The following is a 27,831-nucleotide window of genomic DNA, read 5'->3' as shown; positions in this document are numbered from 1 at the left end:
TACCTGATCCTTCCTTCCTGCTCTGAGTGCTGTCGGCTCCTTCCCGTCTCCGCAGCGTGTTTCCTCGTGAGCTGAAGGAAGTGTTCGCCTCGTGGAAGCAGCAGTGCGTCGCCCGCGGCCACCAGCAGGACATCAGCAAGCGCCTCATCAGCGCCTCGCTCTTCCTGCGCTTCCTCTGCCCCGCCATCATGTCGCCCTCGCTCTTCAACCTCATGCAGGAGTATCCCGACGACCGAACGTCCCGGACGCTCACGCTCATCGCCAAAGTCATCCAGAACCTTGCCAACTTCACTAAGTGAGTATCTGCAGGTCAGTGGCGCCGCCGGGGTTGTTCTGAAAAAACGAACTCTCACTTTGCGTTTCCTCCAAAGGTTTGGAAACAAGGAGGAGTACATGGCCTTCATGAACGACTTCCTGGAGCACGAATGGGCGGGGATGATGCGTTTCCTGTCGGAGATTTCCAACCCGGAGACGCTGACCAACACGCCGGGGTTCGAGGGCTACATCGACCTCGGCCGCGAGCTGTCCGTCCTGCACGCCCTCCTGTGGGAGGTCGTCTCTCAGCTCGACAAGGTACAGACACACGAACCATCAACACAGTGTGTGTGTGTGTGTGTGTGTGTGTGTGTGTGTGTGTGTGTGTGTGTGTGTGGGGTGAACACTCACTCACACACAGCTCAGGTGCTGCAGACTCAGCAGGCGTCCCTGTGACGCTCAGAAACATTAAAACACTTACAGGATGTTTGGGATGTTGACCTGATACTGAGCGAGTCGAAGTGTTCCTCTAAGTTTTTTGAGCAGTTATTAAAGCAACATGTTGCAAACTGCACGATGCTGGACCGAAAACAGCCCGACCAGGCCGGTAGCAGCCACGGGCGGCGTCTCACAGGACACCCTGACCCCGCTGGATGACATCACTGTGTGCAGAATGTGTCTGACTGTCAGCTGATCGCTGAGTGGTGTGTTCGATGTGACATGTTTGACTTCATCTAACCACATTAACGCTGCGTGGCTGAACATCACAGCATGGCCTGAACTGCTCCTCCCCCACCCTCCAGCTCACCCTCCACTCCCCCCTGCCTCACCCGTCTCAGCATGGCTCTGCTGTGTCGGTTCTGGTTCTGTTCAGTAGAAGCATGTCGTTCTAGTTGTTTTCGTTCTCATTAAGTTTCCCTCATGTTTTTTCCTCCCCCCCCCTCTTTCTGTTCACTTCCTGTCTGTTATGTGCTTCCCCACCACCACCACCACCACCGCATCTTGGTGCTTCCATTCAAACCATCCACGAACAAACACACAAACGCACACACGGCGACCACAGGGTGAAAATTCCTTCCTGCAGGCCACCATAGCGAAGTTGGGCCCGCTGCCGAGGATTCTGGGAGATATCACTCGCTGCCTGGCCGCTCCAACGCCCGTCCAGCAGCAGCTGCGACGCTTCCAGGACCACAGCTCCGCCCACAACATCAGCGGCAGCCTGTCGTCGGGATTGCAACGAATCTTTGAGGACCCCAGTGACAGGTAACCAATCAGCAGACAGATCAGGTGTTTAACAGGTTTCTGGTGTCTTCACGTGAACCACAAAGAAGAAACAAAGAAGCTGTTTCTGTGCAACACTTCCTGTTCCTGACATGCATGAATGTTTAAATAGGTGCACAGCTGTTTCAAACGAGCTTAGCTTCATAAGAAATTTCTGAAATATGTCAGAAGAGATGAGATTTGCAGAAGATGGAGGTATAAAGGAGAGTCACCAGAGACTATGCTGTTGGTGTGATTATCAGCGACCCCAGAATCGATCCCTGAGGAACGATCAGTCAGAAAAGTTTCATTTTCTCTAACTGCTGTTCACGTCTCACTTCCTGCAGCCGCAGCGAGGTTCGCAGTCTGCAGACACCAGTTCGGGGTCAGCGCCCCCTGTTGCCTCAGCAGCATCCCTCCAACCACACCAGCTTCTCCGACCAGGAGGAGCGCGACACGCTGCTGCCCAACGGTCGCAGCATCTCTCTGGTTGACCTGCAGGACGCTCAGAGCCTCCACGGCCACGCGGGGCCCCCGCCACACCACGAGGCCCCGCCCCGTCTCAGCAGGGTTGGCTCGCAGGCCTCCGTCGGACATGCCGTTGCCCCGGTTACCTACTCCCACTCCAACCCTCTCACACCTCAGCCGGCACCACACCAGGCCAAAGTCCCGCCCAGAGATGGACAGCCACAGAGCGCTCCGCAGGTGAGGCGGCCGCTGCACGCCTCCGTCAGTCAGCAGCGCAGCCTGCAGCCGCTCTCGTTCCAGAACCCCGTCTACCACCTAAGTAACCCCGCCCACAGCACGACAACACGCTCCGCCCACTCGCTGCGGCAGGACTCCAGCTCCGAGAACCTGAGCACCGAGAGCTCCCACAACAGCCACAGCAACTCTGACGACTTCGGCAGCCAGGTGGGGGGCAAAGGTCGCGCGCCGTCCAACAGCAGCCTGGACGAGGTGGGCAGCAGGCGGAGCACGCAGAGCGAGGACTGCTCTACGCCACGCCGCCATGCCCTGCAAGACCTCCCACCCGGCACCGCCACAGCGGTCGCCATCCCTCGTCAGAGCACAACAGCAGGCACCGCCCACATCATAAAGGTGGAGCAGCAGAGCAAAGGGGGCGGGGCAAGGACGCCACGGTCCGCTGCACACAGCGCCTCACTGCGCAGCAGCAGCAGCGCCAACACCGAGCCAACGCCCACCCCTGCCGCTGGCATCATCAACCGCCAACCGTCCACCTGCTCTGTGGAGAACGTGGCTCCGCCCCCAAAGAGCAGCACCAAGCAGATGCCACAGGTACGACAGAAATCCGCCGAGTCTCAGACTTTTAGCGTTTCAGGTGTGTTTCTGATGATGTCACTGCTTTGTGTGCAGGTGGCATCTCCAGTGGAGGCGGTGGCGGTGGCGATGTCTCCCGTGGAGAGGACGGCGGCATGGGTCCTAAACAACGGCCAGTACGAGGAGGAGGAGGGAGGGGAGAGGAGCAGGGAGGAGGGCAGGAACACAGAGAAGGTAACAGGCACACCTGGGCTGCAGGTGAAGCCCATAAGGAAGTGACCAAGGCTCATTTCTGTGAAACTGCTTCCTGTTTCCACAGTACGAGCTGGAGATCTCTCGGCTGAAGGAGCGCCTGCGCGTGTCCGGGCGGCGCCTCGAGGAGTACGAGCGGCGGCTGCTCGCTCAGGAGCAGCAGATGCAGAAGCTGCTGCACGAGTACAAAAACCGGCTGGAGGACAGCGAGGAGCGACTGAGGAGGCAGCAGGAGGAGAAGGACACCCAGATGAAGAGCATCATCTGCAGGTACGCACACACAGGTCACATGATGGAAGAGGCGGGGCTGATGTCACAGAAAATGGGCTTCAGGTGTTCAGGAGGAGTTTAAGTAAATCAAACCAGGGTCGTGTCGAAATTCATGGGCTGCATCCTCCTGAGGACCCGGCCTACGTAGGCCGGGTCCTCAGAAGGTCGGGTCGGCCGGAAGTAAACGGCCGTGGAATTGGACGGTCCAGCCTTCAGATGTGTGTCGCCGCTGACTCGGTGGAGTTTAATGAACTCAGCCGTCTGCTCCTTGCTGTCTAAAATATACAGTGAGATGCAAACGTTTGGGCAGCCTTGTTCATACTCATTATGTATAAATCGTTGGTTGTTACAATAAAACATGTCAGTTAAATACATCATAGAGGAGACGCACACAGTAATATTTGAGAAGTGAAATGAAGTTTATTGGATTTACAGAAAGTGTGCAAGAACTGTTTAAACAAAATCAGGCAGGTGCATAAATTTGGGCCCCACAAAAAAAGAAATGAAATCAATATTTAGCAGATCCGCCTTTTGCAGAAACTCCAGCCTCTACACGCTTCCTGTGGGTCAGTGAGAGTCTGGATTGTGGTTGAAGGTATTTTGGACTGTTCCTCTTTACAGAACATCTCTCGTTCAGTCAGGTTTGATGGCTTCTGAGCATGGACACAGGTTTCAATAATACTCAGGTCTGGGCTGAGATGAACGTTCCAGGACGTTGTCCTTGTTCCTCTGCATGAAAGATCCAGCCCCGGCGCAGCTTCAGCTCTGTCACTGATTCCTGGACATTGGTCTCCAGAATCTGCTGATACTGAGTGGAAACCATGTGTCCCTGCACTGGCCCCACAGCCCCACAGCGTGATGGAACCACCACCACATTTTACTGGAGGCAGCAGGTGTTTTTCTGGGACTGCTGTGTTCTGTTTCCTCCGTGCATAACGCCCCGTGTTATGCCAAATAACTCAATGTTAGTTTCATCCGTCCACAGCAGCTTATTCCAGAATGAAGCTGGCTTGTCCAGATGAGATGAGATAGCCTTTATTTGTCAGTTGCAGGTCTTTTGCCCACAACCGAGATGACAGACCTTGCCATACAATACATACATGTACATACAATACACAAACATCACATTGGGGAGACAGGTCAGGCCAGGTAGCGAGGAAAAATAACATCGAAATGTGTAACACAGAAGGATAATACAGGAATGCACAGATATCAACACACCACAGCACAATAAACACAGACAGCAACATGGGGAAGAGTTCCAGTGTGTACATCTGATCTGGGACCGCTGCAATCTTCGACTGCGCCTGTCTGTTTCTCGGTCTGACACTCGAGCCTTAACTTGAACTGAGCCTGTGGTCTTTGATTGCCTCAATATGTTCGTAACTGTGGAGACAGACGGCGTAACTGTCTGAGGCAGCTTTCTGTGTCCTTCCCACCATGATGACAGTTGTTCTGAGACCCCCGTGTTGCTACTCTTCAGAGGAAATTAAAAGAGGAGGGAAACTTTACAATTGACCCCCTTAAATTGGATTCACCTGTGTATGTAGGTAGGTCAGGGGTCACTGAGGTTACCAGGCCAATTTGAGTTCCAGTAATTAGTTCTGAAGGTTTTGGAATCAATGACATGACAACAGATTTGTGCACCTGCCTGATTTTGTTTAAACAATTCTTGCACACTTTCTGTAGATCCAATAAACTTCATTTCACTTCTGTGTGTCTCCTCTATGATATATTTAACCAACATTTTTTTTATTGTAACAACCAACAATTTATGCAGGAAAATAATGACTATTAACAAGGTTGCCCAAACTTTTGCATCCCTCTGTAACAGGACACTGGAGTAAACTCTCGACCGTCTCACACGTCTGTTTAATCAGTTTTCTGTTTGACGTTTATTCAGCTGTGTGAAAACCACCCGGGGCATTAATAAAGTTTTACTTTATCTAATCTAATAACTTTAATCTCAGCCAAACCGATTTACTCACAAACAAATAAAACACTGAAAAAAGCCCAACAATGACATGTTTAGGTTGTCTCAGGTACTTATATATTACGTTTAAGCAATAATAAATCTAACCTAATTCTCGGCGGCTCCAGTGACCCTCCAGCGCTCGGTCAGCTCTCCAGCTGGTGGGTAACAGACGTCTCTGAAAACGTCGGAGCACCTCTGCAAATATGTGAGATCTTGATAAACCGAGCAGATATTTGATGTTTACACAGCTACAGTCTCGCCTGAAAATATGTTAAAAGTTTATTTTGTGACCCAGAAAGATTAATAAGAGTAATATTAAAACTTAATAGCGGCCGCCATTGTTGGAAACTGGAATTGGCTGGGCTGCGCTATGAATTCTGGGATATGGTGGGCCACGAAGGACACACCTGACCCATCCTTCAAATTCGGGGAAAAGGAGGACGCGTGTGTCGGCCGCATTCGGAGGAATTTGGACGGCCTTCGGCGCGTCGCTGTGACGTAAGCGGCCTACAAATGCGTCCCCAGGAGGACGCAGCCCATGGATTTGGACACGACCCAGATGTTGATATTTAAGGTGATGATGATGATGATGATGTTCTGTACATTTGCAGACTGATGGCGGTGGAGGAGGAGCTACGGCGGGACCACGCAGAGATGCAGGCAGTGATCGAAGCCAAACAGAAGATCATCGACGCTCAGGTACAGACACACCCGTGACACACCCGTGACACGCCTGTGTGTTACACCCGTGACACACCTGTGTCACGGGTCTGTGACACAGGTGTGTCACGGGTCTGTGACACAGGTGTGGCACGGGTCTGTGCCACACCTGTGCCACGGGTGTGCCACAGGTAATGGGTTTCAGAGGGAAGCAGTGATGCGTCGTGTTCGAGCAGCAGCTGTGACGGAAACTTTAAATCTTTTGAAACGTCTCACAGTCTCTCCACTGATTTCAGGTCAGTAACGGATGTGAAATAAACCAATCAGGCAAGTAACTGTAGCCCCGCCCCTTCCTCCTCCGCCACTACCACCAACGCCACGCTGTGTGTTCTTTGTTTTTATGAATTTATTTTTAGGGGGGAAAAAAACACTGCCAACACACCTGACACCTGTTGAACCAGCCAATCAGAGCGCAGAGTTTCAGCATTGAGTTTATCAAGAGCTCAGGATTAGTGCAGCTGTCGGCGCCCCCTGGTGGGCGCCCCCCTCTGGTTCACATGGGGATAAAAAACTGTCAATTTGACAAAAGAACGTTATTGTTCACGAACAGCGTCCTTCCTTCAGTCACAGTAAATAAGAACATTTATTAATAATTAAATATTTTCACTCAGCTTCATCTTCAAAGTCGTTCTTGGGCCTCGGGGGCTCCTGTAGTTCAGCTGACGGCTGGTTCCAGCTGCTCTGTAATACGTTGGTGTGTCGGCGTGTTGCGCTCTCGGCTGGTTTTGTTTAAGTTTGGCTGCAGACCCCACCTCCCCCTCCCCACACCACCTCCCACCCCCCCTCCCTGTAAACCACCACAGCTTCTAGTTCACCCTTTCAAAATAAAGCGAGTCGTCAGCAGGCTCAGGAGACGGCGTTGGACTTTCACCTTTTTGTTTTTTCGCTGGTTTGAGCTTTTTTGGGCTGCTGTTTATATTTTCGGCTGCTGCCCTCAAACTTCCTGTGGTTGTTTTTGTTTTCACGTCGGGTCAAAACCACATCGCCACTTTTATTAAACTGAACCGTTTTTAGATTTTGTGTGAGCTGGTCTTTTTTTCAACCTTTAAATCATTTAATGTTGCGTTAAGAGGCCAAATCGTTTCGTCGGTCGCGCAGGTTTTATTTGAACGTGTCCGATTAAAGATCTTTTCTCTCTTTGTAGAAAACTTTGTGTCACTGAACATGTTTCACTGATAAATCCATTAGTGTTCAGAAATCTGTTGAAATGTTTTCATTAAAGCCTGATTTGGATTCAGGGTTAAGTCGTTTTTATTAAAAATCTTTTTTCTTTAGTTGTTTCTTATCCGTCACCTCGTTTAATCAGTATTTTAATAAAAGTTTCATTAAAGTTTCTTGGATTTAAGGGATGTTACTTTCTATTTTTCCTTGTGTGGTTTTGACCCGACTCTCCGATCAACACCAAACTGCTTTGTTGTTGTTGTTTACCTGTCGGTCTGACTTCCTGTCCCGCCCCCCTTCTCATCTTTATCCAATCAGGAGAAAAGGATCGGGTCCCTGGATGCGGCGAACTCACGGCTGATGGCGGCGCTGACGCAGGTGAAGGAGCGTTACAGCACGCCCAACCTTCGCAACGGCCTGTCGCCAAGCAACCCCACCAAGCTGTCAATCACTGAGAACGGAGAGTTCAAGAACAGCAGCTGCTGATTGGTCCTGCCCTGGGTGGGGGTGGGGTTTAAAGTATATAACTCCCTCACCCACGAGATGAGCTGCGGACATCAAAGAGAGAATTTAAAGATATAGAATCTATTAACACGAGTGTAAATACTGATGTTTGATCTGATGTACAGAGTGTGTGTGAGAGCGAGTGTGTGTGTGTGTGTGTGTGAGAGTGAGAGAGCGAGTGTGTGTGTGTGAGTGTGTGAGAGTGAGAGAGCGAGTGTGTGTGTGTGTGTGTGAGAGTCACAGAAGCACAGAGAGGAAGAAATAAACCAAAAACTGAAACGTTTTCTAATCGATTTTTTATGAATTTCTTTCGAAGCTTCTGTTTTCGTTTCTCGTAGCGTGGAGTTCCCGTTGTTCTTGTTTTTTACCTGACGAGTTGTTTTGGGTTTTAATTTATTCCCCCTCGTTCTCGTCCTGTTGCTGATCTACTGAACAGACTCCTGGAGGATCAGGGTCAAAGGTCACGCCTGTCTGCTGTCCCTATGTTGACAATAAAGTCTACCTGAAAGTTTGACTGTGGTCCGATTCCTGTTTGGCGTGCTCGTGTTTCTTTGATGCTCACGCTGCCGTCGCTCTTATTTCATGTTAATTTTGTTCTGAAGTGAAAACGAACATCAGTCCCACAGGTGAGCGCGCACCTGAGGAGCATCAGCGCCTCCTTTATACCATCGCCATTGGTATAAACTGCCGTCGGGCTCAGTTTGCGTTCGTGAGGCTGTTTGTGGTGGTCAGACTGCGAGTAATCCCTGCGGCTGTTTGTAGGAATGACGAAAATGGTCAAAGGTTCACCTGGACATGATGTAGAAGCAGCTGCAAACAGACGCTTCACCAAACATCAGCTGTGATTTAAGCCGCACCGTCATTATGTTCAGTGAAATCGTTAAAAGCTCAAAACTACCCCAACATTCACGCCGCCGAGGCGATGGCAGCGTTTAACTATGTTTATCATGAAACTTTGAAAGAAATCATTTTAAGGTGTCACAGTCTCGGGCAGAAGTTTAGGAGGCTGCTGTGTTTCCCACTGACACCAGTCTGGATGACATCATCAGCGAGTCATTTCTGACCAGGACATGATCTGTAACTGCTTCTTTCATCTGATCAGCATCTCTAAAGTTAGAAACATCCTGTCTCAGAGTGACGCTGAAAAACTAGTTCATGCATTTGTTACTTCCAGGCTGGACGACTGTAACTCATTATTATCAGGATCCCTGTTAAATCCAGAATTTAAAATCCTGCTCCTCACATACAAGCCCCTAAATAATCTTAATAACCTTATAGTACCATATCACTTTGCTCTCATTAAAACTGCTGAGAGTGAGGAGCGTGGAGCCAAAATATGAAACACACTAAAGGTAAAAAATGATCTCACTCTGGACTCTGTCACGTTTTATTCTGAAAGGGTTCCCTCTGCACCTCCGAGTTTACGTTGTTTACACTTTTATTGTGAAAGGCAGGAACTGGAAGAATCCCTTTTCGCACATGCGCAGAGCACACCGGGCTTTCCGGATGGACGGCGCAGAGGAGTTAGCATTAGCTTTAGCTTCACTGAAGTTTAATCTCACGTTTTTCTCTCGGCTGCATCAAAAATGTCTTCCCTTCAACTTCCGGCTGAGTTTGTCACCGAGGCCGTGACTGCTGACGGAGGAGGAGGAGAAGCAGGAGGTGGCAGAGAGTTTGAACAACGCACCGAGCAGGAGATGGACCGCGAGCGCAGGCGCAGACTGCTGGACATCACCTGGAAACTTGACAGGCAGCCGCACCGGACAGGTGAGCAAAACCGGAAACGATCAGAGAGACACTGGCTGTGTCCCAATTCAGGGTCTGCACGCTTGAAGTACGCATTTTAAGTGCGGTTACGTCACCGCCACGCGACGACGGCTGTCCCAATTCAAAGTGTACTCCAAATGCGCCGTCGATTTCCCCAAATATCAAGCCTGGTCCGGTGCACGCTTCGTGGTCCCATATATCCCACAATTCATAGCGCGGCGGTGGGTGTGGAGAATTTTGCCGCAAAATACGGCAGAAGGGAGCGGCTGATGAGTGAACTGTCAAAAGTACTGAATATGACCTCACTTATTTATGTGCGAATGTGTAATAATTAAAGTCAGTCATATATCCACAAACACAACAAGCTGAAAGTCAGATATATCATAATAATCTGACAATACTATAATATTGGCCATATTATATTTACATTACCACAGTGAGATGACTTTAGTCTCATGAGCAACATTAGCTAATTGTTATTTACTAGCTAAATGACTGTTCAGCACAGAAATGAAGCCCAACAATCATGTTTTACAGTCCTGTGGTCTCAGCCTCAGATACTCAACTAATCAAAGTGATGTCATGACAAAAATGAATGACCAACAACACATTTTTCTCCTTCATTTCTGTCAAACAAAGCTGTATGTAACGTGTCTCGCAGTTAGTATCATGGTTGCTAGGCAACCTGAACAGCGCGACGAAGCGTATACCGTCCCATTTCACAAGCCTCTCACTTCCGCACTTCTCGTACTTATAGTACGCACCGTACGTAGTGCGCGTAGTACGCGTAGTGCGCGTACTTCAAGCGTGCAGACCCTGAATTGGGACACAGCCAAAGAGAAAAAAGAAAGCGGGTGATCTGCGTCATAAAGGATTCTCCACAGGTGGGCTGTTAAATCTGAGCTCACCTGTTTAATGTTTCCGGTTTACCTGGCGGCAGCTGGGTCATAAAAGCCGATTCAGCTTTTACGCGGTTTGACGACCGTGTTTCGGCTCCTCGTGAAACCTTCAGCTCACTGAACGGGACATTTCCCTCCAGGACAGATCCACAGGAGCCATGTTTCTCTCTCCAGCTGTGAACATCTGTGTGACAGATCCACGAGCAGGAGTTGGTACCTGGCTGTTTGATTACAGAAGTGCATTGTGGGTAAACTGGTGGAAATTCTACAGTAAAATAAAAGTAATTTTTTCCGCATTAAATTCAGAAAAAGGGAGCGTGTGCAGGTAAACAGGTGTGTGTCATCAGCAGGGTGCACAGGCAGGAGCCAATCAGAGCTCGGTGTGACAGCGAGCCTTGCTGTCGTGGTCATTATGTGGACGTCCTGCGTCAGCTTTTGCGGCCATGCCTAAATGTTGCCATAGTTACTTTTAATTGGAAGCTCAGTATTGCTGCTGGATCAGCTGATGCTGTCCTCCAATCGTGGGCTGCCTTTGTTTAAACAACAGAATCCCTTCCAGGGGCGGAGCTGCTTGACACCTGGTTGCCAGTGATGGTGGTTAAATTCCCATACTTCCCAGTTCTGCTTCCACCAAAGAGTCACACGAACACTGTACAGCCAACAACAGCTGGATTTAGTCTGCCTCACTATTCAGTCCAGCTGTTCACTGTAAACGTCCTGCATTGGCTCAGGCTGCAGGTTTCCAGATGTTCTCTTCCTTAGAGACATGAATCAACAGGGTCACCTTCTAGCTTCCAGCTGTGCTCTCTTCACCGCTACAGTCTGCTGGTCCACCACTGAATGCACCTGAGGGTCTGCAGGGTTGGATCCAGACTCCCTGGAAGCATCTGTGGTGGACAGGAGAGCCTGTTCAGATCCACACGAGCACTTTTTGCGTCGAAGAGCAACTTGGGGTTTAGCATTTTCATGTAGACTGGATGACCTGCTCTACCTCCTGAGCTACAGGTGGGACTTTACCCAGCTGGTCTGCGTCTTCCTCGTGAGACCTTATCTCTCAAGCAGTGAGCTCTTCAGCTGCATTTCCAGCAGCAAATCAGACTTTTTGCTGCTGATTGTTGGACTTTGTCGCCTGTTGGAGTGATTCTGCTCATAATTTGGGTTGTGGGGACGGGGGGTGAAGGAGTCCTCTCTGGAGGTCTCAGGGTCGAGTAATGACCTCTAGCAGTCACTGTGATGGCTTGCAGAGTGTGAAGTAGTCCCACCTGAGGCCACGGTTGTGATGGACGGCGATGATGATGATTGTCTAAAGGGTTTTAATTTTTTTTTACTGTCATCACATCTATAACATGTTTGTCTCTTTGTCCTTCAGACATTCGACAGGAGGAGGAAGAGCTCTGCAGCCAGGAGAGGAGCTGCAGTCTGGATCAGGAAGCGCGAGAGCTGCCACAGATCAAAGAGGAAGACGAGGAACTCTGCACCAATCAGGAGGAAGCAGAGACTGAACAGATGAAAGAGGAAGAGGAGGAGCTTTCCATCAATCGGGAGGAAGAACAGCTCATACTGGAGTCTCACCGTAACACTGACAGTAGCTCGAAGTCTGTGCAGCGCAGCGTTTACGCAAAAGTGTTTAAGACAGTGTCGCAGACGAAGGACGAGCACACGAATAAAAAACCTCACGCCTGCGAAACGTGCGGAAAGACTTTTAGCAGTAACTTCCACCTGGTGACTCACATACGCACCCACACAGGTGAGAAGCCCTTTGCTTGTAAGACCTGCGGAAAACGTTTCAGCCGCAAGTTCGACGTGAAAGCTCACGCAAGAACCCACACGGGCGAAAAGCCGTACACGTGCGAGCTGTGCGGTCAGAGTTTTAGAAGAAACTATCGGCTGACAGTCCACATGAGAAGTCACACGGGCGAGAAGCCTTTTGCATGCGAATTTTGCCGCAAAAGTTTCAGCTGTAATTCTAATCTGAAAATCCACCTGAGAATCCACACAGGTGAGAAGCCTCACGTTTGTGAAACCTGCGGGAAAAGCTTCAATCGCAGCGGTCAGCTGAAGATCCACCTGAGAAACCACACAGGGGAGAAACCGTACTCCTGCAAGCTGTGTGGAAAATGTTTCAGCAGCAGCTCGTCACTGATAGGCCACATGAGAACCCACACAGGTGAGAAGCCTCACTGCTGCAACACTTGCGGGAAACGTTTCTGGCAAGCAGTGTCTCTGAAAATCCACACAAGGAGCCACACGGGTGAGAAACCGTATTCCTGCCAAACGTGTGGTAAAGGGTTCAGCAGCTGTGACTCGCTGACCGTCCACACCAGAACCCACACAGGCGAAAAACCTTACTCCTGCAACACCTGTGGAAAGAGATTTAGGCAGTCTTCGGGACTGAAGAGTCACATGAGAACTCACAAAGGTGAAAGGTTGTACTCGTGTGAGACGTGCGGGAAAAGCTTCACTAAGAACGTCAGCTTGCTCCTGCACAGGCGGACCCACAGAGACAAGAAGTCTTACACCTGCAGCACCTGTGAGGAAAGGTTCATCTGCCCTTTAGAGCTGGACAATCACATGAGAACTCACACAGGTAAAAAGCTTTATTTCTGCGAGACGTGCGGGAAATGTTTCACTCACAGCTCCACTTTGGCCGACCACATCAGAACTCACACAGGTGAGAAGCCGTACGCCTGTGAAACCTGCACCAGGCGCTTCAGTAGCCGCGCTTATCTGAAAGTCCACATGAGAACGCACACAGGCGAGAAACCGTTTTCCTGCAAAACGTGCGGAAAAGGTTTCAGAAGCTGTACTCACCTGATAGCCCACGTGAGAATCCACACAGGTGAGAAACCTTACACCTGTAAAGTGTGTGGGAAACGATTTAGCCGCTCGTCGGGACTGAAGAACCACATGATGACTCACACAGGTGAAAGCGCCTTTTCTTGTGAAACGTGTGGAAAAAATTTCTCTAGCTGTCCTCCTCTGATAGTCCACATGAGAACCCACACAGGTGAGAAGCCTTACTCCTGCGACACCTGTGGAAAAGAGTTCAGTAGCACCTCTCATCTGAAGAAACATATGATTGTGCACACAGGTGAGAAGCCGTATGCCTGTGATCTCTGCGGTAAAAGCTTCACTAGCAGCTCCTACCTGAAAGTCCACATGCGGAGCCACACAGGTGAGAAACCGTATTCCTGCAAAACGTGTGGGAAAGGTTTCAGCAGTAAGCCGCCGCTAATAGTTCACATGAGAACCCACACAGGTGAGAAGCCTTACACCTGCAATAGCTGCGGGGAAAGATTTACGTATGCGACGGTGTGGAAAAATCACATGAGAGCTCACGACTCTCACACAGCATCCTCTTAGGAGAGGAGCAGCTGAGGAAACATTTGAGGTCATCAGCAAACAGGAAGAATCGGCGCGGTTTCGACCAGGAGGGATTGACTTCAATCTGAAGTGACCAGCACTGACTGGTTCTTTCAGATTAAAGGACAAAACTTGTAGGTCAAGTAAGCTGGAGGTCGTGTTGGAGAACCTTATTCTTTGACCGCAGGCTGTAAAGGCTGATTCATGGGACTGAGTTTTGTTTTTATTCTGGTGTTCGATGTTTTCTCAATACACTGGATGAAATGCTTCATCATGGTTTCCATAAGTGTTTTGTACAGTTTAGAGTCAATGATGTGATTCATGGGCTTTATATATTATAAATGAAACAAAGAATGCAGCAGTGATGCAAAGCTTTCTATCAATAAAGACATTAATAAAAATGAACATCGTGTTAGTCGTGCTTACAGCGCCGAGTGCCACAGAGGTGGTTGTAGTTCAGGAGGTGGAGCAGCTCATCTATTATTGTACTGTTTATATTGTGCAAAATCACAACAACAACTCGAAGCACTTTATATTTGAAAGTAAAATCAAGCCTAAAGTGCCAAATATATACTGTGTGTAAAACAGGGGTCTCAAACTTGTGGCCCATATATTGGGTGACGTTACTTTTTTTTGTTCAGAAGGATTTGTTTGTTTTTGAGTGCAATGTTAAAAAAAAATGATTTAATGGAAGACAATATGAGCAGAGTACACAAACACGCAGAGGCTGTTAGTTCAGTGAGAGTCAAAAGCTAATGTGTTCACTTATGTCTGCGTTTTTAATGTGGTCATCTGTCTGTCTTCCTTCTCTCACCCCAACCAATCACAGCAGATGGCCCCGCCCCTCCCTGAGCCTGGGTCTGCCGGAGGTTTCTTCCTGTTAAAAGGGAGTTTTTTCTTCCCACTGTCGCCAAAGTGCTTGCTCATAGGGGGTCATTTGATTGTTGGGTTTTTCTCTGTATGTATTATTGTAGAATCTACTGTACAGTTTTTTCAAAAAGGTCTCAAAGACTTTGGAGTCAGACCTGTTACAGATCGCCAACTTTTCTTTAATATCAGGCGTGTTTCCAGAACCACTAAAAACTGCTGTAATCAAACCTATACTGAAAAAGGACAATCTTGACAAGACACAAATGAACAACTACAGGCCGATCTCAAATCTCCCATTTCTAAGTAAGATCATTGAAAAAGCAGTTTCTCAACAGCTCAGTTACTTCTTAAAACAGAATAACTGCTACGATGCCTTCCAGTCAGGTTTTAGACAGAACCACAGCACTGAAACCGCTCTGACCAAAGTGTTCAATGACATATGTCTGAATACAGACAGTGGAAAAATGTCAGTCTTAGTTTTACTGGATCTCAGTGCAGCATTTGATACAGTTGACCACAACATATTACTCAAACGACTGGAGAACTGGGCAGGTCTTTCAGGAACTGTACTAAACTGGTTCAAAACATACTTAGAAAACAGGAAATACTTTGTATCAATAGGTAACTTCACATCTGAGCAGACAAGTATCACATGTGGAGTTCCCCAAGGTTCCATCTTGGGACCCCTTCTGTTTAACATTTACATGCTCCCACTGGCACAGATTATAAACAACAACAAAATAAACTATCACAGCTATGCAGATGACACACAAATATATATCACAATGTCACCAGGAGACCGAGGCCCTGTACAGGCTCTTGGTAAATGCATTGAGGACATTAATGACTGGTTGTGCCACAATTTTCTCCAGCTAAACAAAAACAAAACTGAGGTAATAGTCTTTGGCGCCAAAGAAATACGATTACAGGTCACCAGAGAACTTCAATCTATACATCTAAAAACCACAAACCAGGCGAGAAATTTGGGTGTAGTGATGGATGCAGACCTAAACTTAGAAAAACACATTAAGACAATAACAAAGTCAGCTTACTATCACCTCAAGAATATTTCAAGGATCAAAGATCTGATGTCTCAACAGGACCTGGAAAAACTAGTCCATGCATTCATCTTTAGTAGGCTTGATTACTGTAACAGCATCTTTACAGGTCTACCTAAAAAATCAGTCAGACAACTACAGCTCATTCAGAACTCTGCTGCTCGAGTCCTCACTAAGACCAGAAAAGTGGACCACATCAGTCCAGCTCTGAGGTCTTTACACTGGCTGCCTGTCCGTCAGACGATAGACTTTAAAGTTCTGATGCTGGTCTATAAAGCTCTGAATGGTTTAGGACCAAAATACATCAGTGACCTCCTGACCCAGTATGAACCTTCCAGATCCCTCAGGTCATCTGGATCTGGTCTTTTATCAGTTCCCAGAGTCAGAACCAGACACGGAGAAGCTGCATTCAGCTTTTATGCTCCTTATATCTGGAACAAACTCCCAGAAAGCCTCAGATCAGCTGAAACACTCAGTTTATTTAAATCCAGGTTGAAGACTCAACTGTTCTCAGCTGCATTTGAATAAAGCACCAAATCCACACTTTTAAGCTTAAATTTCAAAACTTACATTTAACTACTGATTTTATCTACTGTTCTGATTTTATCTGTTTTGATTTTATATACTGTTTTGTTTGTTTGTTAATTAGTTTGTTTGTTTGCTTGTTTTAATCAATTTTAAATCATGCTTTTTATTTGTTTTTGTTTCTAATGTCTCTGTAAAGCACTTTGAATCACCTTGTTGTTGAATTGTGCTGTACAAATAAACTTGCCTTGCCTTACAATAGAAAGTGCCTTGAGGCCTTGAGGCAACTGTTGTTGTGATTTGGCGCTACGTAGAAAAATGAGAAATAAAATGAGAGCAGGGGTGCTGCCACATGTGTGGCCAGAAAGAGAGGACCAATGTGTTTATTTGGTAGTTCATTGAAGGCTTCAGTTAAGAGGAAGGAAAAAGAAAAATTTGCGTTAACAGTAGCAGTTTTGTCCTCTTATACAATATTTGAAATTTGGGAAATATTTGTGGGTGTTTTCTGGTTTGTTTTGCATTATGTGAACACTAAGGTGTCCCTCACATTAGATGACAGTGCCAGCAGTGGCCCACAGCTCGTTTGAGACCCCTGATGTAAACTACAGCGCTTCAGCAAAAAGCAAAGTTTGAATCTTGAAAGTAGAGATAGTGTCTGTCTCCTGAATCCAAACTGGAAGCTGGTTCCACAGAAGAGGGGCCTGAAAACTGAAGGCTCTGCCTCCTATTCTACTTTTAAATACTCTAGGAACAACAAGTAGGCCTGCAGAGCGAGAGCGAAGTGCTCTAATAGGGTGATATGGTACTACAAGGTCATTAAGATAAGACGGGGCCTGATTATTTAAGACCTTGTATGTGAGGAGCAGGATTTTGAATTCAATTCTGGATTTAACAGGAAGCCAAAACAGGAGAAATCTGCTCTCTCTTTCTAGTCCCTGTCAGGACTCTTGCTGCAGCATTTTGGATTAGCTGAAGGCTTTTCAGGGAGTTTTTAGGACATCCTGATAATAATGAATCACAGTCATCCAGCCTGGAAGTAATAAATGCATGAACTAGTTTTTCAGCGTCACTCTGAAGATCAAATAAAAATGCAGTTTTTTCAGTGACGTCGGGACAGACGAGGGTTTCTTCTTCCTCTTCAGAAATCTTCAGGCGTCGTGGAGGACGTCACCCGTTCAATGTTCAGCACGTGTTCAGGCAGGCCGACTGAAGTGTGACTTTTATAAATGAACACACAGGTTTTCTTGTTAAGTTTTTATTATGCTTAAAAAAGAAAATTAAAAGACAGAGGAGGTGGTGATCAAAGAAAAAGAAAAATATATATTCATATTCAAATATCTTTATACTTTTCTATTCATATATGATTAACAATGCAAAGAAAATAATTCCCGTAGTAGTAGTGCTTAAGTAAAGTTCAATATAGACTTTATTATAACAAAATAGGCAGTTTACCGAGGGTTAAATATCTGTCAAAATCTCATTGTACAATAATCGTGTTTCCGACACCTGTGGACGCCCGGAGGTGGCAGCTCGTCTCCGGGCTCGCCGCGCGAATCGCATGATCGACATCGTTTTTGTGGTAAGACACTGGCGACGCTGATGGACGTCACCGCGACGACCGGCGGGGTTCTAACTGCAGAGGGCGCCACTGCGTCACGCGACTGTGGACTCGTCCAAGTGAGAAAAAAAAGAGACCAGAATTAAAAAAAAAAAAAAAAAAAATCAGCTGAAGAGAATCTAAAATCAGGAGTTCAGATCTCACGAGAACGAGACGCTCGTAAACGTCGGCGTTACTTCCTCGTGTTGTCCTGCAGCTCTCACGTGCTTTTAAATATTTTTAATTTTTCATAAGTGTTACAGTTATAATGTCATTATAATAAAATAGATTGTTGTAATAAAAGTTATTATAATTCTTGTTTCACTGTTTTCAGGAAGTTTTATATTTTGGTAAAATAAAATCTTTTACTTTTTAGGTTTTAGGGGTTATAATAAAATATTAAGAAATCTATTTTGTCCTATGATTCTGGTGCGTTTGTAAATAAAATACGGATTTGGGATTTTAAGTTATTCTAAACTTAAAATTTTCACGCTTTTCTAAATTCATTTATGTTAAAAAAAAATTAAATTTGTTTTGCATTTTCTGGTGATTCAAATTCTTTTTGTATTAGATTATTTTTTCCTTGCTGTTCCGGATCTTTCATAAAAATCGGTTTTTCATTAATTATGAGCAGTTTTTGTAACAGGCGGAAAATGTTTGTTGCATTTTTCTTGATTTTAATATTTAATTATCTTAAATTAGATTTTATCATAAACCATATTTGGCATAATCAGAGTTTCATAAAATTCTGAGATAATTTTCTTTAGTAAAATAAAATAGTTTGATTTTATTAGATTCTTTTGTTATTTCTAATATTGAGATTTTTCTGGTAATAAAATAAACATATTTGGAATTTCTGTCTTGCATTTGGTGTTTTAGTGAAATTAAACACGTTAATGAATAAAATATTTTTTATAGATATGATTTATAATTTTTGATGATTGCACTCAGCTTATTTTCATCTATAAAAATATTTTTCTGTCTCTTTGTCTCGGTGGTTTGGTGAGAAACGATTCGACGTCTGCAGAAACATCAGAGCTTTTATTTTTTCATCCCCGAAATCAGAAAATCTGTCAGATTCTTTCTCATTGACAGAAAATTATAAATGTTAAAACCGTTTCCTCTAAAAACAAAGTAAGGAAATTGTCGTTTTCCTTCGTTAAGCCTTGCGGCGCCCTCTAGCAGCAGAGCAGGAACCTCGCAGCGTCCTGACGAACATCCAGCAGCAGCGAGGAGCGAAAATAAAAAACAAACGAAACGTGAGTAGAGTCTAAAAAACGAGCAGAAGAGAAAAGCGGTGACATCAGACGTGAGGCGACGGGGCTGATGGGAAAATAAACGGGATTAACTGACATGCTGTTAAAGCTCAAACGTGCAAAGTTTTGCTTTTTGTGTCTCCGCCTCCTCCGGACCGACAGACGCTGCCTGAGACTGAAACTCCGCCCACCAGCTTACCTTACAAGACAAAAAAAGGGAAAAAAAACCCACAAAGAAAAAACTAAACATAAAATCCACTTCGTACGTTTCTTCTCGTCACTTCCAGGTACCTTCCTCGTCTCCTCTAAAGTTCTCCTCCCTTAAACATTAAGGAGCTGTACCGCGGTGAGTGTGATGTCATCAAACTTCCTGTGTGCTTTGCTCTGCTGGTCAGGAAACCCAAACATGAAGTCTTATCAGGCAAAAAAAGAAAGAAAAGAAGCTAAACTGAACTCGGGTCGGCCGCTGCGTCGCTGATGGGGCGAGTGGAGGGTGAGGCGTGGGGGAGGGGACGTCTGCAGGTCGACTCGTCCGTCAAAACGAGGAGGAGGAGCGGCCGTCTTCATAACTTCTCCTTGGACTGAACCCAGATGAAGGGACCCGACTGCTCCTCGATGATCTGCTTCACCTGGTCGTAGATCTCCTCCAGCGTGTCGCCCTGCACGATGGCTGCACACACACAGAGCAGAGTCAGCGGCGAGCGCGTGACATCATCAAAGACGTACATCACTCATCCCGACTCCGCTGACGTTTATTATCGTTTTTAAATGTTTGTAAATAAAGTTATGATTGGTGGCTCTTGTTGCATCAGCTGTGATGTCATTAGTGCTGTGGACGTGTCAGAGCGCTGCTTGTGTCTGAAACCAATCAAAACACTCCTTTCATCTCGAAGTTTAAAAGCTCCGCCCATAAAAATAAAACTACAAACGTATTTAAACCTGGCTGATCGATCCTTCGAGCTCATTTCTCGGACTTCCTGCTCTCTGATAAGGCGGCGCCATTTCTGCTCGTTATTAAAGGTCCCGGCAGGGTGGTATAGCGCCAGTCTGCGTGAGGAACATCCATCAGGATGCACGCTCGCAGAGGTGCACGAGGACACGACCTCGAAGAGGAGATCAGCCAAATTTAAAACGTCACGTCTCAAACAAAGACTCGTCATTTCCTCCCGTCTGCTGCACTAATGTTGAGGTGCAGCTCCAGCACGTGACCAGCAGGGGGCAGAGAGGAACCACATGCGAGACTGTAACGTGGTTTCGACGGCGCGGGTGGAGAATCACCTGAGCTGAGGCGGGTGGAGCCAGGGCACTCACCTGTGAAATGCTCGGTGAACTCCTGCTCCAGCTTGTTCGCTCGGTCGAAGGTCTTCTTGCCCTGCTCCTCCGTCAGACGCTTGTTCATCTCCCTGCAGAGAAAAACCACGTCACCTTCACGCTCGTGCGGGAGAAACTGAGTGGAGGCGTTTCCTGTGAAGTGACTCACATGATGTTCTCCACAGATTTGGGTTTGATGAAGATGGCGATGGGGTGGAGCTGAGCCAGCTGGAGTCTCTTGATGGCGTTACCTGACACGTCCAGGATGCAGTGTTTGCCCTGAAAACAGCAGGAGAACATCTCAAACCACACGCCGCCGCTTGAATGAGGTCAGAGCGGGGTTAAAGGTCAAAGGGGCGTGTCGTCATTACCTTCTCCGCCACCTCCCGGACCGACTGCACGCTGGTCCCGTACAGGTGGTTGTTGTATTGCCCCGCCTCGATGAACTTGTGGTCCTGGATGTCCTTCTCCATCTGCTCTCTGGAGATCACGAAGTGATAGTCTCTGCCGTCCACCTCGTAGTCCCGCTTCGGCCGGGTCGTGTCTGCGGGCGGGGTCAGCATTAAACATCAGGTGACACGAGCGTACAACGCAGCCTCTGTTTACAGGCGTTCGGCGGACTTACGAGGGACGCAGGATCCGAACTTGTCGGGGAACTCTGAGATCAGGTCGTCGTTGATGCGGTCCTTCATGGGGCCGAGGATGATGACGGGGCGGGTGTAGTTCACTGTGGGACAGAATCAAAGCATGTCGAATACGCAGGAACACCCGAGTGCTGCTTGTGGTAATCAGATTACTTTAAAAAAAGAAAGCTAAGCGAACACAGAGATGTCTCACCTTCCTGCTGAACGACGGGCTCGTAGGACAGCACGTACTCCTCCTGCCCACCTGGAGACACAGAGGTCTGTTAGTTTCAGCGTCCGGAGCTCAGACGGGAGTGAGGTGTGATGAAGGTGAAGAGGAGGAGAGACGGAGGAGAGGAGGGAGGATGGGATCTACTGAGGTTGGTTAGTAGGCGGAGTCTGAACCTGCGGGATTACATCAGTGTGCTCAGGAACTAAAATTCTCCCGTTAGAGAACGGCGACGGGAGCAGAAAGCGTTTAAACAGTTTCAGTTACGGCTCTGGAATCGGAGACGACGCCGACTTTGACGTCTGCACGTCTAACAGCTCACGATCCAATTTTCAGCATGCACAAACGCCGCGACTCCTCACATACTCATGCTTGTTTAATCTGAGCTGTGTGAGCCGCGGTCACCTTACGTCAGTGGCGGGGAACTCCAGGCCCAGAGAGCCGGAGTCCTGCAGGTTTCAGACGTGTCCTTGATCCATCACAGCTGATCTAAATGGCTGAATGACCTCCTCAACATGTCTTGAAGTTCTCCAGAGGCCTGGTCATGAAGTAATCACTGGATTCAGGTGATACCTAAAACCTGCAGGACACCTCGAGGCCTGGCGTTCTACACCTGTGCCTCTTACATCAATCTTTATTTTCGGGGTATCGGAGGTTTTCTGCTGCAGTCACAGCTCAGCCTGCGGGCTTTCACTCCCACTGCTGTGCTGCTTCAGATTGATCCGATTCCATGTTTAAAGGAGCCTTTATCCTGATCTGATCGGGTTTTTAACCGTTAATGGTTCATAACAGTGCTCTCACAACATCACCCGAGTCTGCAGCGCTCGCTGGGTTACAGGTGATGCTGTGCGTTTCTGGTTTCCAGTTTTAAGGTGGAATATTTTTAGAGTGACTTCATGAAATCAGTGAACTGTGCCGACATGCTCGGTGTGCGGTGTGGCTGAAAGAGTCGCTCTCTGCGAGGCGGCAGCGTCCATGCAGCAGCGGGGGGAGGGGCAGACTGTGAGGGTGTGAGGTCATGCTGTTACTGGCCAATCGGCAGTCTGTGCTCGTTAACGGCGTCAGTGAGGGAGTTAGCGGGTTCAGTGACAGGTCGCGCCGATCGTTAGTGTTTCCTGCGAGTCATCGAGCGGCACTTACGGTAGCTACTCTCACTATCGCTGGCGTTAGACGTCACGTGTTCTGGAATCACAACACAAACAGGACACGACAGGTCACATCGCCGTCCCAGAATGCTTTGCCCCGAGCCGTGATCACGCAGGGGGACTCGAGGCGGCAGATCAATCACAGCAACAAACACCGGCCGACTCTTTTCAGCCCAATAATGGACACATTTAAAACATTTCCCAAACTTCCCAGGAGTCTTCCCTGACCTCAGATCCAAATATAACTGCCTCACGTTCAAAGACTCGACTCTGAAAACTGGGCGATGTGGATAAAACCAGACTGTATATAAACGATGGAAGCAGCCACTGTGACATCATCCGTTTGCTTCGAGCAGAGCGATTTAGGCTGAACCAGGGAGCGAACTGAGGGACACGGCGCACTCAGTGGGCAGCGACTTCCCCTCCATCACCTTTTAAACATTTTAATTAGACCAAAATTAACTAAATAAATATCACGTTTCACTCAATAAGACTTAAAACTAAAGACTGAGACCACAAACTCATCAGGACAGCATCGCCCCCTGCTGGCCGTTAAAAAAGAACGCAGCTTTAAGACGCTTCCCTCCTTTATATACAGTCTGTGTTTTCAGCTCGCTGATGATCATATTCAGATAAGAAAATAAAATCTGATTTTTTTCTGGGATATTAAACGTTTTCTTTAGATCGTCAGCTGGACAAACATCTGGAAACATCTGGAAACACCACCAAGACCTGAATACACACATTTTAAACTGTAATTTAACCAAAGCTAAAAATGTTCCCTGGTTTATCGATCAGCCGTGTTTGTGGGCGGGTTTATTTCCCGATGACTGAGCGAGCGGCTCGGCTTCAGATCTGCTCGTGTCGGTCGCCGTGTTCAGCTTTTAGAGCTTCCTGTAACTTGTACACATTTGCCATGAAACAGAAAAACAAAGGTCTCGTGAGAGATGAAGAGCGGAAACTCGTGGCCAGAGTGAAGAGCGCCGGCCTGAAGGATCCACGAGGGTCTGTGGTGAGGAAGAGGAGGGGGAGGGGTCTCAGACTCCACCAGGAACCATCATCAGACTCTTCAGTTTAGCGTCTTTTACGGCATTAAAACTAAACGCGCTGATCCGGGCCTGCCGACAGCAGCCTTCACTGACACTCGACACACTGAAATAAGAAAAACTGAGATTTTATCTTCATGTTCTGGATGAAATATAACAAACTGATCCGGATCAGAGCTCCTGTCAGTCGGGAACTTTGAACCCGCTGGTTCTCTGTTACATGTTTGACTGGTTTTTGTGGTTTTCTGAGTTTTATTTGATAGTTTTGGTCCCATATGCAGTTTTATGAACATCATTTAAAATCTGAATAATCACTTTGATCAAAGGCTGATCAGGAGTCGTTGATGCTTCGTCTGATTTTACGTCACAAAACAAACAAAATAAAGTCGTCTGCTCTAAAACACGAAGCTGCTTTTAATTCAAAACAAACAACCAGTAGAATAAACCTCAAATACAAATCGGGCGGCGTAAAGCTCCGCCCCCAGAGGTTTTAGGATGGAAGGATGCTCGTGCTCACAACTCATAAACTCGCTTGTAGAGCGAGCGGCGTCTGTACGCTCTGGTTATTTAGTGGAGCTCTCCGGAGGACGCTGGTGGAGACCGAAGAGGCTGATGGGAGTTTTGGGGGAGGGGGTGTTGGGGAGAGACTTACTGTGTCCTTTGGACAGCACGTCCTCGCTGTTGTCCTGCAGCAGCAGAGCCGAGTGAAGGAAGGAGGGAAAACAACCACAGACACAGTTACTGACAGAGCGACAGACTGAGAGAGCAGAGGGAACGCCGCCGGGGCGCCGCTGCAGGGCGGCCATGTTGGCTCTGGTTTCAGGTTTTAGAAACTGCTTCTAATCAGATCGCACGAGCGCGGCCACGCCCTGCAGCGGTGACGACCAGCGCGCGCTCAGCACGCCGTCGCCACCTGATCTCTCTTCCTGTCGCCGGCCAATCTCCTTTCAGACCGCCCGCCTCCCCGCGCTGGTACTTACGGTCGACATCGCTGGTCTCCTGCTCGCTCGCCTCTTTGCTCTTGTAGAACGGAAACTTTCGGGAAAAGAGGTTCTTTTTACGCTTGTCATTGAGAGACTGCTGAGGAAGAGGAGGAGGAGGAGGAGGGGTGATGGAGTAAAACAAAAACAGAGGAGGAAGAGAGGGAGATGAGGGGGTGTGATGGGTGTCTGAGTCTGCGTCTGACCGGCTCACAGTTTCAACATTAAACACAAAAATCACGAAGTTTAAACTAAAACACTCGGACACAGAGGCCCCGACCCTGAACGCAACCTGCTCTGACGCCCCGCTTCACACGCCGACAGTGAAGGCAGCGTCGGTCGGAGAGGAGGAGGAGGATGAAGGTGAACATGCTGACGGCATGCAGAGACACAGCAGCGACAAGCTGGGAGAAGCCGTTTGGTTATTTCGGCGAATCGGCTCGAAGATGGTGCTGATGCGATGCCTTCAAGTGCATCAGGAAAAGTCGTTCCACAGAGCATTTATGTTCCTTCGTGTAGCACTGAGGAAACACTGGTGCTACAAACCCCAGGATTACAAACGTCCTGTGGGTCGGGCTCAGAGGCCTTCTCAGCTTTACGTGGTTTCTTCATTTGGACTTCTCTGAAGCTTAAATTTAGCTTAAAGGTTTTGCATTTCGTTTGTCTTGAAGTGTAAATGAAAGCGTGACGTCACCAGTCAGGCTGTAAAGGTTACTGTGGGGTTAACACTGATATTTAAAATAAACTCATCCAGATGTGAGGCTATAACAAAACGATATCGGCTGATGTCATGGCAACCAACCAACAAATATTAGGTTTATTTAAAAAGCGCCGGCAGCTGCAGTCGTCTGAGTCCGGCATCCACCTTCTTTCAGCTCCATTGTTGGTCTCCACCACCTGGCTGCAAAGATTGATTAGTTGAGGCTACGAACGCTAAACCTACATTTATGTATAAATAGAAGCCAAACACAGAACAGAGTCGTGTCCCTTTTCCTTTAACCGTCTGTTACTATGGTAACAGCTTGGTCTCAGTGGGTTCATTCAAGCTTGTGCGATGACACAAAACCAAAGCCAGGAGCTGAAAGGGCCTAAAAAGGTCTGTGTTCAAGTTATTGATTAGTTCAACTATAAATGGGTTTAATGGCTCAACGAGAAGAACAAGCAGACATTTGAACCGCTGCGTGTCGTTCATCAGCAGGAGGCGGGACCTGTGACATCATTAGCTCACATGCTGCACTTTGATGTTACAGAGCAGGAGACGGAAAACAGGGTGAGGAGGGTGAGTGGTGAGGAGGAGGAGGAGGAAGGTTTGAGAGCAGCAGACGTCAATGTCAAGCGTTTCGCGAAGAGGCGGGGAGCAGACCGCGGGCACCATGCATGTTCTACGGTTTGCCTCCCCACCCTCAGTCTGCCGTGTTAGCGTGGCGGCTGGCGAGCAACGCCGTGGCGACACGTATTAAAGCGGCACACGGTTTAAAGGTGGCGGGGGAGGGAGGGGGAGGCGCTGCTGCGATTTGGTGAAGAAGAAGAAACGCCTCAGAGATCGTCATGCTGTTAAACGGCCGGCTGCTTCAACATTAGTCAAACACTCATTAGTAGGTGGAGATCAGGTGGCTGTGGCGCAAACACACAGAGGTCACATGATGCACACAGCTGGCGCCAAACACCTGAAACGTGTCATCAACCAGCTCAGAATCAGCCGACTTTATTCAAACACGTTTCACCTTCACACGGATGAATCTGGTGCAGTTTAAAGTGCGACACGCTGCCACGCCGACGCTCGGGGAAGGTCACAAAAACAAGCACCCGTCACACTCGAGGTGGCGGGCGCCGCGGGCAGCCATTTCCCTCACTGCCGGGTTTCAAAAAAGGCGGGCGGCGCAGACGGACTTATCCAGTAACGTCCGGTAACTGATGAAAACCCTAAAACCGAGTCGTTAGCTAACAGACTGAAGTCTGTCACAACGGCCCAAACACGCGTGCACTTCAACCGCCTGTACGAAGGTAACACCGCGCATGGCTTCACTAACCTGCACGTTACACGTCACTGCGGGGAAAATAAAGTCGGCTGATCCTGAGAGCATCAGATGGGACGAGTCACTGAAGTCTAAACAAGTCCGACTCGTTCTATCAGGTCGAGTCTGGAAAACTGAGCATCTTTAAAGACGCAGAAATCAAACAGACAATAAAAGCAATAAAAATGTTTTACAGCTTAAATACAAAGAACAGAAAAACGTCTTTGTGTGTAAATAAAGTCGCGTTACTGGAACTAAAACACGTGTCTGACTCCAGGGACCGTCTACGCCGTCACTCACCCCTCTGTCCCGAGACTTGGCGTTAAACTTCACCGTCTTTAACCTCGCCCTCTCCTTCTTCTCCACCCTGTGGGAAAGGTCAAAGGTCAGCAGAGATCACAAGGGAACCAGACTTTATGCATGAATCTGTCAGATACTCGCGATGAGCTCCGCCTCAGAGCTCGAGGGCAAATCGAGTGAGTCGGCAGCTTGCCGCCACTCCGCGAGCGTTCCTCCAGAAACTGGAAGGTTTTGCCTTTGGAGTCTCTGACGACATCCTGACCTTACAGTCTAACTCTGCCTTTACCCTCGGAGGTCACCTGGTAAATGTTCAGAGCGTCACTGTGAAGCTCTCGTTCGTCGCAGTGACACCTGTACAGGTGCGACCCTGATGTTTGTTTAAATAAAGTTACAAACTCCACAGCCAAACGTCCTCTCGAGCTGTGAGCCGAGCTCTGAATCCTGATTGGTGGAGCAGATGTAACTGGGACTGACCGTCTCTTGCTGGGGATGACCCCCACCTCCTCCACCTCTCCCTGTGCCGTCAGCTGCCTCGCCTGCCACCACTCGTCGTCGGAGGCGTTCACCACGTGAAGGATGTCTCCGAACTTAAAGTTCAGGCCCTGACTCGGCAGACCGGAGTCTCTCGTCTTATCGTAGTCGAACAGAGCTCTAAAACACGAACGACAAACAAACCGATTAAAAACAGAACACAGGACGTCAGCACGCGAGCGCCTTCCACGCTTTAGGCCTACCTGACGTACAACGACCTCTTCTGACTCGTCCGCAGAGACCCAGAGCCCGAGCTGATGCTGCTGTTCATCATCTGCTCCCTCAGGTCGTGGATCTTTGCCTCAAACCGGCTGTACTCTGAGCGGACACAGAGGTCATCCAGGGGTCAGAGGTCACAGGAAATTACAGAAACATGTTAGAGTCTCTACAGAAGATTTTTATGAAGCCAAACAGAATCTGAAACTTTTTAAACTGGACTGTTTCTCTGGTAAAATCAGAGATAACTGCTGGTTTCAGTTTCCCACAGAGATCAGAGCTGAAACATCTGTGAACAGCTGGACTAATAATCAATCAGTTTAAAGTGAAAATAATCAAACAGCCAAATATTCTGATACCAGCTGCTAAAATCAGAGGATTTGTTTCCTTTCCTGCTCACACCCGACTGTAAATATACTTAAATG

General features: G+C 47.9%; 3 protein-coding genes across 18 annotated transcripts in view; 2 read left to right on the top strand and 1 right to left on the bottom strand.

Moving 5' to 3' along the window:
• The window catches only part of rasal2 (RAS protein activator like 2), a 63,248-nt gene extending 55,061 nt beyond the window's left edge, over positions 1–8,187 (top strand). For 5 of the 7 annotated variants that reach the window (XM_040002483.1, XM_040002480.1, XM_040002487.1 and 2 more), the window contains 8 exons: positions 56–295; positions 372–573; positions 1,319–1,518; positions 1,863–2,811; positions 2,890–3,027; positions 3,113–3,315; positions 5,902–5,989; positions 7,490–8,187. In XM_040002483.1, coding sequence (XP_039858417.1) covers positions 56–295; positions 372–573; positions 1,319–1,518; positions 1,863–2,811; positions 2,890–3,027; positions 3,113–3,315; positions 5,902–5,989; positions 7,490–7,657 — 2,188 coding nt within the window. In that variant the 3' untranslated portion in view covers positions 7,658–8,187. Of the gene's footprint in view, positions 1–55; positions 296–371; positions 574–1,318; positions 1,519–1,862; positions 2,812–2,889; positions 3,028–3,112; positions 3,316–5,901; positions 5,990–6,246; positions 6,278–7,489 lie in introns of all 7 variants that reach the window. The other 2 variants (XM_040002481.1, XM_040002482.1) reach the window with 2 other exon arrangements.
• Positions 8,188–8,314: 127 nt separating this feature from the next.
• Positions 8,315–14,109, top strand: LOC120715480 (zinc finger protein 260-like). The gene is made up of 2 exons (XM_040002505.1): positions 8,315–9,442; positions 11,711–14,109. The coding sequence occupies exons 1-2, from the start codon at positions 9,262–9,264 to the stop codon at positions 13,702–13,704; spliced, it is 2,175 nt and encodes a 724-aa protein (XP_039858439.1). The 5' UTR covers positions 8,315–9,261; the 3' UTR covers positions 13,705–14,109.
• Positions 14,110–17,565: 3,456 nt separating this feature from the next.
• The window catches only part of LOC120715479 (disks large homolog 1-like), a 101,037-nt gene continuing 90,771 nt past the window's right edge, over positions 17,566–27,831 (bottom strand). For 3 of the 10 annotated variants that reach the window (XM_040002495.1, XM_040002498.1, XM_040002501.1), the window contains 11 exons: positions 27,394–27,508; positions 27,134–27,310; positions 26,660–26,726; positions 24,345–24,444; positions 22,314–22,355; positions 21,159–21,209; positions 20,947–21,048; positions 20,693–20,865; positions 20,491–20,600; positions 20,322–20,413; positions 17,566–19,680 (listed from right to left, as the gene is read on the bottom strand). In XM_040002495.1, coding sequence (XP_039858429.1) covers positions 19,574–19,680; positions 20,322–20,413; positions 20,491–20,600; positions 20,693–20,865; positions 20,947–21,048; positions 21,159–21,209; positions 22,314–22,355; positions 24,345–24,444; positions 26,660–26,726; positions 27,134–27,310; positions 27,394–27,508 — 1,136 coding nt within the window. In that variant the 3' untranslated portion in view covers positions 17,566–19,573. Of the gene's footprint in view, positions 19,681–20,321; positions 20,414–20,490; positions 20,601–20,692; positions 20,866–20,946; positions 21,049–21,158; positions 21,210–22,313; positions 22,356–24,016; positions 24,051–24,344; positions 24,445–26,659; positions 26,727–27,133; positions 27,311–27,393; positions 27,509–27,831 lie in introns of all 10 variants that reach the window. The other 7 variants (XM_040002496.1, XM_040002502.1, XM_040002499.1 and 4 more) reach the window with 3 other exon arrangements.

This window comes from Simochromis diagramma, unplaced genomic scaffold, assembly GCF_900408965.1.
Source record: "Simochromis diagramma unplaced genomic scaffold, fSimDia1.1 OVJJ01000443.1, whole genome shotgun sequence".
Lineage (NCBI taxonomy): Eukaryota > Metazoa > Chordata > Actinopteri > Cichliformes > Cichlidae > Simochromis > Simochromis diagramma.
Note: the sequence above shows the minus strand (reverse complement) of the source record. Positions and strands in the feature narration are given on the sequence as shown.

Bases quoted from the DNA above. Each gene is read 5' to 3' on its own strand.
- LOC120715480 (XM_040002505.1), top strand. From the start codon at position 9,262: ATGTCTTCCCTTCAACTTCCGGCTGAGTTTGTCACCGAGGCCGTGACT. The intron at 9,443-11,710 runs GTGAGCAAAACC...TTTGTCCTTCAG, and splicing joins CAGGCAGCCGCACCGGACAG to ACATTCGACAGGAGGAGGAA.